Source organism: Alosa alosa, chromosome 9 (genome assembly GCF_017589495.1).
Source record: "Alosa alosa isolate M-15738 ecotype Scorff River chromosome 9, AALO_Geno_1.1, whole genome shotgun sequence".
Taxonomy (NCBI): Eukaryota; Metazoa; Chordata; class Actinopteri; order Clupeiformes; family Clupeidae; genus Alosa; species Alosa alosa.
In genome coordinates this window covers 30820315-30830314 of record NC_063197.1, presented here as the reverse complement: position 1 = coordinate 30830314, position 10000 = coordinate 30820315, and the positions used below count along the sequence as shown (strand labels likewise).

The 10000-nt window shown below is 44.5% G+C and overlaps 1 protein-coding gene across 4 annotated transcripts in view; it reads left to right on the top strand.

Annotated features, from left to right (window-relative positions):
* The window catches only part of LOC125301106 (mitofusin-1-like), a 23466-nt gene extending 18799 nt beyond the window's left edge, over positions 1 to 4667 (top strand). For 2 of the 4 annotated variants that reach the window (XM_048253378.1, XM_048253376.1), the window contains exons 13-18: positions 568 to 670; positions 1149 to 1375; positions 2261 to 2419; positions 2706 to 2902; positions 3624 to 3758; positions 4317 to 4667. In XM_048253378.1, coding sequence (XP_048109335.1) covers positions 568 to 670; positions 1149 to 1375; positions 2261 to 2419; positions 2706 to 2902; positions 3624 to 3758; positions 4317 to 4389 — 894 coding nt within the window. In that variant the 3' untranslated portion in view covers positions 4390 to 4667. Of the gene's footprint in view, positions 1 to 567; positions 671 to 1148; positions 1376 to 2260; positions 2420 to 2549; positions 2685 to 2705; positions 2903 to 3623; positions 3759 to 4316 lie in introns of those variants that run through there. The other 2 variants (XM_048253377.1, XM_048253379.1) reach the window with 2 other exon arrangements.
* The last annotated feature ends 5333 nt before the right edge of the window (positions 4668 to 10000 follow it).

Below are 10000 nucleotides of genomic sequence, written 5' to 3'. Positions count from 1 at the left end.
ACAGCAGACAAGGTGTTGTGATGGTAGGGGCTGAGAGAGACAGTCTCATACTGACAAGTCCATTTCTCCCCTCCCCTTTTGTGTGGCATTGAAAAGTTGGATGGCCTTGGGGACAAAGGACCTCAATAGGCCTTAGGGCAGCCGTGGCCCACTGGTTAGCACTCTGGACTTGTAACCGGAGGGTTGCCGGTTCGAGCCCCGACCAGTGGGCCGCGGCTGAAGTGCCCTATGAGCAAGGCACTAACCCGAGCACCGAGGATTGATGTGCTTCACCTCACTGTGTGTTCACTGTGTGCAGTGTGTTTCACTAATTCACCGATTGGGTTAAATGCAGAGACCAAATTTCCCTCACGGGATCAAAAAGTATATATACTTATATACTTATACTTATACAACCTTTCTGTTGAACATGACAGTGATGGAAGTCTGCCACTGAACATGCTCTTCTGTTTATTGATTGTACTGTGTGTGTGTGTGTGTGTGTGTGTGGTGCGCGTGCATGCGTGCGTGCACTCATCTGTGTTTGCACTCATCTGTGTTTGCATTTGTGTGTGTGTGTTCTTACAGGAGCTGCTAACACACATTGAGGAGGGCATGGGGAAGAATCTGGCGTTCCGCTGCACTGATGCCGTCAACGTCTCCATGCAGACCTCACAGAAAGACATGTTCGGTAAAGACACACACACACACACACACACACACACACACACACAGTGATCTCCGTGCAGTTCCAACTAGCCCTCTTTATTGAGCCTGATGAAGTGGGTGACCATTTGGTCTATCTGTGTGTCCCTGTCACTGCTGTGGAAAGGACACTTGCCACAGTTTCCTCAGCCCCAAGTCACGTCAGCTTACAGTCTTGAGAGCCATGCAAACACAAAGTTAAATGGAGGTAGTGCAGAAAGGGAATAGAGAGAGTGTGTGTGTGTGTGTGTGTGGGATTGATTCACTCTGCTGGGTGTGTGTGTGTGTCTGCTTCATATGTGTATGTCTGATACGTGTGTGTAAGTGATTATTTCTGACGTGTGTGTGTGTGTGGGATTGATTCACTCTGCTGGGTGTGTGTGTGTCTGCTTCATATGTGTATGTCTCTGATGCGTGTGTGTAAGATTATTTCTGACGTGTGTGTGTGTGTGTGCCGCGGTCAGACCTGATGCAGCCCCTGCTGCCCCCTGCGGTCCAGTCCCAGATCCACATGCTGGTCCCGTGCCGCAAGTTTGACCTGAGCTACGACCTGAACTGCGCCACACTCTGCTCCGACTTCCAGGAGGACATCGAGTTCAAGTTCTCCCTAGGCTGGACCGCCCTGGTCACCCGCTTCCTGGGCCCAACGCACGCCAAACATGCACTCATGCTGGTCGACAAGCAGGTGCAGGTAGGCACACACACACGCACACACACACACGCGCACACACACCTGGGCCCAACACACGCCAAACCCGCACTCATGCTGGTCGACAAGCAGGTGCAGGTAGGCACACCTTACACACCGCCGCGCCTGCCGGCAAGACACACACACACCTGGGCCCAACGCACGCCAAACCCGCACTCATGCTGGTCGACAAGCAGGTGCAGGTAGGCACACACACACACACACCTTGGCCCATTGCATGCCAAACACGCCCTCATGTTGGTTAACAAGAATCTGCAGCTACGCTGACACTCTCACACACACACACACACACAAACACAAACACAAACACACACCTGGGCCCATTGCATGCCAAACACGCCCTCATGTTGGTCGACAAGAATCTGCAGGTACGTCCACTTAATGTGTTTGTGTAGGTACTTGTCCACACATAAACAAGCCTACTGTTGATTCCTGTTTAAGACTGCATTTGGTACACATGTGTACGTCCTGTACCTGTTCGGTATGAATATGTGAACCTTTACACCCCTAATAATAACACTCACACATACATATGCACTCCTCACATGTTCTTTTATTTTATTTATATATATATATATGTGTGTGTGTGTGTAATATATACACACATACCGTATTTTCCGGACTAAAAGTCACACTTTTTTTTCATAGTTTGGCTGGTCCTGCGACTCATGTGCAACATATATATATATATTTATATATATATGGTTTTTTCCTCTTCTTGACACATTTTTTGACTGGTGCGACTCTTATACTCTGGTGCGACTTATAGTGTGTATATATATATATATATATATATATATATATATATATATATGTGTGTGTGTGTGTGTGTGTGTTAATATTTGTGTGTGTGTGTGCGCATGTTAGCAGGTGGCGCGTCCCCTGGCCACTACCCCGTCTGCACCGGCACTGGCTCCCCAGCAGGAGGCGTCGACGAGTCAGGAGGAGCTGATGCTGAGCATGGTCAACAACCTGGCCTCAGTCACGTCCCGCACATCTATGAGCGTCCTAGTGGTGGGGGGAGTGGTGAGCATCACACACACTTATACATGCAGACATGCAGACCTACACACACACACACACACATTTAAACATAAACACACCACACACACAGCTCTCTCCATTAGCCTCTATGGTCTGCTCACCTGTGTGTTAGGTGTGGAGGACGGTAGGATGGTGTCTTATAACTCTCTTTATGACCGGCCTTCTCTTCCTGTATGAAAAGCTCATCCTTTACGCGTGAAACCGGTAAATCTCCGGCTATTGCCAGCTAACGTAAACTCTGGTGTGTGTGTGCGTGTGTGTGTGATAGGTGTGGAGGACGATAGGATGGCGCCTGATAGGTCTCTCTATGAGCCTGTACGGCCTTCTCTTCCTGTATGAAAAGCTCACCTGGACGACCAAAGCGAAGGAGCGCACTCTCAAGAGGCAGTTTGTGGACTACGCCACCGAGAAGCTGCAGCTGATCGTCAGCTTCACCAGTGCCAACTGCAGCCACCAGGTCCAACAGTGAGTACAGCACACACACACACACACACCTGCACGCATGCTCACCTCCTCACGATGTGATCTGGCCAGATCTAGTCAGCACACCACTTTCATCCGGCGCTTGTAAGTGGAGCGTCCGTTTAACGTGGACGCTACGGTGTCCCCATCCCGGTCGCGACGCAGCGGACAGAATGGCTCATGTTACCATGGATACCATGTTGACAAGTTGGCTTTTGTTGGCAATACCTGAAGGCAAGCTTCTATTGTAAACTTGTGTATGTCACACAGAGAGCGACGCGCTATGATCAGCGCAAGGCAGGCAGGCCAGCCAGTTTTCCTTGTAGGCCCTGTCCAGAGCTGAATCCTGCATGTTTGATTGCTCTGATGTGGTTTGTGGAACCTTGCATTATCTTATTCTATAGCAGTAAGGCTCGCTTCACACACACACACACACACACACACACACACACACACACACACACACACACACACACACACACACACACACTCTCTCTCCAAATTTTATTGTAAACACACACTACTGATCAAAAATGTTGAATTACTGAAAATTTCCCTTGCTCTATTTAGATAACCTAGAATTGATTAGATATATAGTGTAGTTTTTGATGTTGTAAAAGATTATTTCAGCTGGAGAAGGCTGATGTTGGATGTAATCCCTTCTGAAGACTAAAAGACCCACTTTAACTTTGTCGCGTGGGTGTGTGTGTGTGTGTGTGTGTAGGGAGATGGCCACCACATTCGCACGTCTTTGCCAGCAGGTGGACCTGACACAGAAGGAGCTGGAGGGGGAGATCAGCCGCCTCTCGGACAAGATCCAGCAGCTGGAGACGGTCCAGAACCGCTCCAAGACACTCAGGTTAGTACACACACACACACACACACACACACACACACACACACACACACACACACACGACCTGAACCGCTCCAAGACACTCAGGTTAGTAACGCACACACACACACACACACAGACCTGAACCGCTCCAAGACACTCAGGTTAGTGCTGCACCCTGCAGCACACACCCGACCTGAACCGAACAAGGACAGGACCTCAAGTTAGTATGCATGCACACACACACACACACACACACACACACGACCAGAACCACTCCAAGACACTCCAAGTTAGTATGCATGCACGCACACACATACACACCACCAGAACCGCTCCAAGACACTCAGGTTAGTACACACACACACACACACACACACACACACACACACACACACACACACACACACACACACACACACACACACACACACACACACACACACACAAATCCCTTAACTACACAGTTCACTGTGACTTGACTTCACTGCAGGAGGTTTTTTGCATGCATGCATTTTGTGTGTTTGCATTGATGTATAGTAATATGTCATTTGTATTTTGTGTGTGTGTGTGTTGCTGCAGGCATAAAGCGACAGAGCTGGAGTGTCAGCTAGAGAGCTTCACCTCTCAGTACCTGCAGCCCCATCAGGCCTAAAGGGGGCATTGACCCCCCCCCAGACTGACCCTAAGGGACGGCGGGGCACATAGTTGACCCCCGTGGACTGACCCTTCCGGGTCAGAGGTCACTCGTCTGACTGCTGCCGCTCCAAGGAGCACTTGCCCAGAACTCCCAACTCAATTTTCCCTCTGGAAGAGTGTGTGTGTGCAAGTGTGTGTCAGGATTGAATTTGTGTTATGAGTGTATAAATGCAAGTAAGTAAAGTGTGTGCGTGTGTGCACTAATGCAAATGAGTAAATGGCGTGTGTTTGTGTGTTTGTCGATAAATCGCGATAGCGCATGCGTGTGTAAATCGCGTCTGGAAGTAATGTGTGTGTGAATCGTGTGCACTAATGCAAGTGAGTAAATGGTGTGTGTGTGTGTGTTTGTGCGCATGCGTTTGTGTGTATGTGCTGATGAACTCACATTTTCAGTGAAAAAGCCTACAGCATCAGCATGAAGATGTGGTTGGAGCTGTGGATGGTGCCACCTACTGTGGCCTTTTCTAATGAAAGAACTCGCATACAACTTTCTGCTCAACACTACCCGTGTGTGTGTGTGTGTGTGTGTGTGTGTGTGTGTGACAATGAAGGAACAAAAGAAGTCCCCCTCCTGATAGGAAACACTGAATTGCAACAGGTTGCCTGGCGACCAGGTGCTCTTGGAGATGAATTTGACTGTAGATCTTCCTCCTCGTGTGTGACGTTTATTTTTCTGTTTGTGAGTGAATCTGGCACGTCCACAGACACGCCTGAGTGTGTGTGTGTGTGTCTGTAGATAGGCCTTTGGTTTCCACAGAGGTTTTGTAATCATCAGTAGATATTTCTACTCCCCAATCTCGTACTCCGAGTGTCTCCTTTGCTGAAATGTGACTGGGTTTGTCGACTGATTTTCTGAGAACCCAATAAAATATTATCACAGGACTGATCTGCTTCTTATTCCATAGAATGTTCCCACCTTGTGTTTGCTCATGCAGAACAGACTAAACAAGCAAGCAAAATTCCCTTTCATTAATTTGCTCTGGTTTTGTAAGGACCCACTGATTTCTTTGGAGTTTCTGGGTGTTTTGTTATTGTTATTAATTTGTGGTACGAGTAGAGACACTCTCATCAGCAGCAGAGAGGCTGTCAGAGCTCCTTTCCTCTCCTTACCAGAGATGCATTCTTACCGATCAAGCACCATTCCACTTCTTAACTCTGTAGGATAAATCAGAGGAAGGTTCCAGGATGAAAGCTCCCTCCAAGACCTGAGTAATTAAGAAATGAAATGTCAGTTCATCTGTCTGATGAACTAAGCTGGGGAGGATTCAGGATACTAGCTTCTCATCCTGACCCTTAGTGGTCATGTGTGGTTCCTCTTTTGGTAGTAGGATCATCATCGTGTCCTACTGGTTAGCGCTTTGGACTTGTAACCGGAGGGTTGCCGGTTCAAACCCCAACCAGTAGGAAAGGCTGAAGTGCCCTTGAGCAAGGCACCTAACCTCTCACTGCTCCCCCGAGCACCGCTGTTGTAGCAGGCAGCTCTTTGTGCTAGGATTAGTGTGTCCTTCTTAGTGTGTGCTATATCAGTGCATTCTTGCACTGATATAGTTTTTCTATAGTTTTTTTATATTACCTTTTCTACTCTCTTATATGTCCATATTTATTTTATGCTGGTCTCTAGACTTTATTCTTGCACTGTTGGACTTACTCATTTGCACCATCACCATGACACTCACTGTCACAGAGCACCTTACCTTACTATGTACAGAGAATCACAGGCTCAGTCCCTGCCTCAGTCATTGCAAGCGCCTCAAGCTTAATCACCCCTAAGCACACTATGTTGATACAGCTTTAGACTTGATTTAGATTTAGTGTTATTTAGTATAATTTGTATTTACTATATTCTTTATCTTCTACTGTCCTTATTGCTTAGTTGTGTTATATTACATACTTTTATTACTTTTTCTGCTGTTAGCTGTTTGTGATGTCTGTATGCTACTGAGACCTTGAATTTCCCCTTGGGGATCAATAAAGTATCTATCTATCTATCTACACCCCTTATCAGAGATGGAGAGAGAAAGAGATAGAAATGAACAGGAACAGTGTCAAGGAAGACCACCAACCACAAGATCTCTAGTGTGAAACTGACATCCTACACTCTGACCAGCTCATATGATACATATCTGCATAGCCAACATCTTTATGCTCATGTCTACAGCTTGTCAGACTAATCAACTGCAAAACAATCCAGGAGTTTTGTAACCTAACAAAAGAAAGGTAGGGTAATTATATAAATCTGACTTGCATGAATATGGTTGAAATAATTTAAATCTGTGTTTTTTATATAATTAGTCCATGGGCCAGATGAGATGTCGGTACCACTCAGGTGGTAAAGGTTGCTTATACTTTTTGAAAAGATGTCTGTAGTTAACATTTTTGCATGATAACCCTTCTGGAGTCACAGCTAAATTAGTGCTGTTAAAGTTACCCTACCCTGTTGAAAAAATATTTCTGTCGCAGGTGCCTATCTTGCTATTGGCCTTTGTTAGACATATTTGTATCATATATATTTGTCATATATATATTATGTTTATTTTGATATGATATTTTAAAGAGAACAATCTTATATTTCATGCAAGTCCGTTTGTGAACACTTTGGACAAATACAGCCGACCCTGGAGGTCTTCAAACTTTTAATCACACATATTTTCTTGCCATTTCCGCCTAAATCATCTTTTATCTTTTAATTATGTGGGATCAGGGAGCATCAGAGATGCAAAATGCAAACACTGCAATACTGGTACGACTCTAAGGATTCAGAAAATGTATAATTTACCCATATTATTTCATTTTGAGGTGGTGATTTTTTTTAGCTTTAGGCTATATCAGGCAAGGCGTATTTTCGAAGAAGTAGGTTTGTAGGGGTCTCCAACCTGTTAGGGAATGAGGGCTACCTGAAGGACCCAAATTATATGGAGGGTTACTCATTTGAAACAGAGCCTCACCCCTTTTTGCGAGACTAATCCTCCTAAATAATGTGATTTTTAGGTTACATTTAAATGATCAATTAGGCTGCAATCATCTGGCAAACAATTTCTGAGTAGCCTAGCGTAACTTATGCCGTCTTCGCAAGTGTCCTCCTAACCATAGGCGCCGGTTTCCTTAAGTTCTTAGGCTACTCAAAAGTGCACTTTTTGTTGTAAACGCAGTGGGTGTTCCCGACGGTAGCTATGCAAATGACTTGAAATATAACCATTTGATTGGCTGGTGCCGTCTATCAGTGCAGCAACAGCCCCACTAACGTAGAACGTTAACTAGCACAGAACGTTACTGTGCCGGGGCACACTAGTGTGCCGTGAGAGATCAGGTGTGCCGCAGAAAATTACCCAAATGTCACTCACTGGTCCAGAAAAGCAACTGTTGCATCAAAGAATTTATAACCACATGCTCTCATTGATTGTATGATTGCACTATTTGTGGTATGCACTATGCAGGCATTGTACAATGGGGGCCCCATATCCAGTATTCACAGAATCATCACATATCCAGTTCATAACAACAATTAAATTAGATATAGTCACCTACCAATGAAACAGAGGGCGCTTGTTTTATTGAGCAGGTCTTGCATAGAAGCCATAATAGGGCCATATCTGTGTATTATTTAAAATTTTAAGCTATGGTATGTTTTTTTTTCTTTTTTTTTCTTCACACAGGATGTTAGTGTGCCGTGGAACATTTTAAGTATCAAAAGTGTGCCGTGGCACAAAAAAGGTTGAAAAACACTGGTTTAGGAAACGTTCGGGAACGTTAGTTTATGGTTCTCTAAAGGTTAGATCGAACCAAACCAAAAACTAACGGTTAGGGAACGTTCCCTAAAGGTTATAAGGGTTATAACGTTAAGGGAACCAACCAACTGAAACGTTCTTCTGTGGTTGCACTCTCCCTCCACACAACGTTCCCGTTTGGTTGTCTTTGGCTGAACTTCTCAACGCGAGCGACGGGAGAAAGGCTCATGCAGCAACGTTTTTATTATCTGCCATATGTCTAGTGTGGGCTGATGGTGTGTGTGTGTGTGTGTGTGCGTGTGTGTGTTTATGTATTGTTGGGTATGGACACAACCTGCTGCTCCTCCACATGTGAAGTTCCTAACGAATTGAATACTGGTGTTGCTTCCCTGTAATAAGCAGGCAAGATATAAGATTGATCGTTGTCAATTTGTGTTTGTGGTAATAATGACGACAACAACAATAAAATAATTTGACAGATCACCAGCCTTCTCTGAATGGTCATATGCATAGTTAGCCTACCATTAGGTGTGTCATTTACATTTAAACATATTTAAAATTAAACTGTCGTTGAATATATAGGCCTACTGTCTTTACTGCCTAATGTTTTACTACTGTTTTACTGCTACACTGTTTTTTAATGCTATATTAGCTCACATGACCAATGGCTTCTGCTACAATACTGAATGGCTGTAACCTTATTACCTCAACCTATTCTTGCACTCACATAGTTTTTATATTACCTTGTCTACATTATACATTACTCTCTTATTTGTCCATATTATTTATGCTGGTCTCTAGACCTTATTCTTTCACTGTTGCACTGTTGGACTACTGTTGCACTACTTTTTGCACCTTCACCATGACACTCACTCTCTTGAGCACCTCACCATGCACAGAGAATCACAGGCCCAGTCCCGGCCCTGTCACTGCAAGCGTCTCATGCTTGATCATCCTCAAGCACACTGTGGATTTTTAAAATTTAATTTATATAGTATATTTAGTCTTTAGTTTTTTAGTTTTTCTTATCTTCTACTGTCTCTATTGTACAGTGGGGTTTTGTTATATGTATATACTTATATTTACTCTTTCTGCTGTAAGTGCATGTTGTGTGTGATGTCTGTATGCTACTGAGGCCTTGAATTTCCCCTTGGGGATCAATAAAGTATCTATCTATCTATCTATCTAGTGATGGTGATGATTCTCTGGTCGAGAGCCCAGGACCGGCAGAGACAGACAGCTCGGGCTTTCCACTGCAGTGAGGTGTCTAAGCCCATCCTACCATCAGAGAGGGCAAAGAGAGAGGAAGAGAGAGGCCCAGCAGCAGAGGATGCAGGCAGCCAGGATCACAAACTATGGAGATAGAAATGTGTTGGCTGACCGAGAACACATGCACACGTCTATGTCACCTATGTCGTATGATATTACTTCCTCTGAGTAACCTTATAGACATACATTTTTAATGTAGGCCTAGTGTTTTATGTAACCTATGGGGACAGTTGTAAATTACTAGGCTATTATTCCTTGAATCAATCATTAATTTCATGCTTAATACATTGATGTGAATGATAACACCTTACATCTATATTTAAAGTAAAAGAAAAAAAAATGGTTGTAGACCATTACCATACCTGGGGGCAGACCATTTGTCATTTTTTTAAGTACTTTTAATAAAGAAACAGATGTCTGAGAACCTAATGAATTACATATAATTTAACAGAAGGTTAATTCATTGAAACAATCCCAGGACCACCTTTGTATGTCTGGTGCGCCTGCTACGTCTGGCTTTTTAGTAGAGGAGCAAAAAATGAGCACCTCAAGTGGACCTTTCACCAGTGGAGC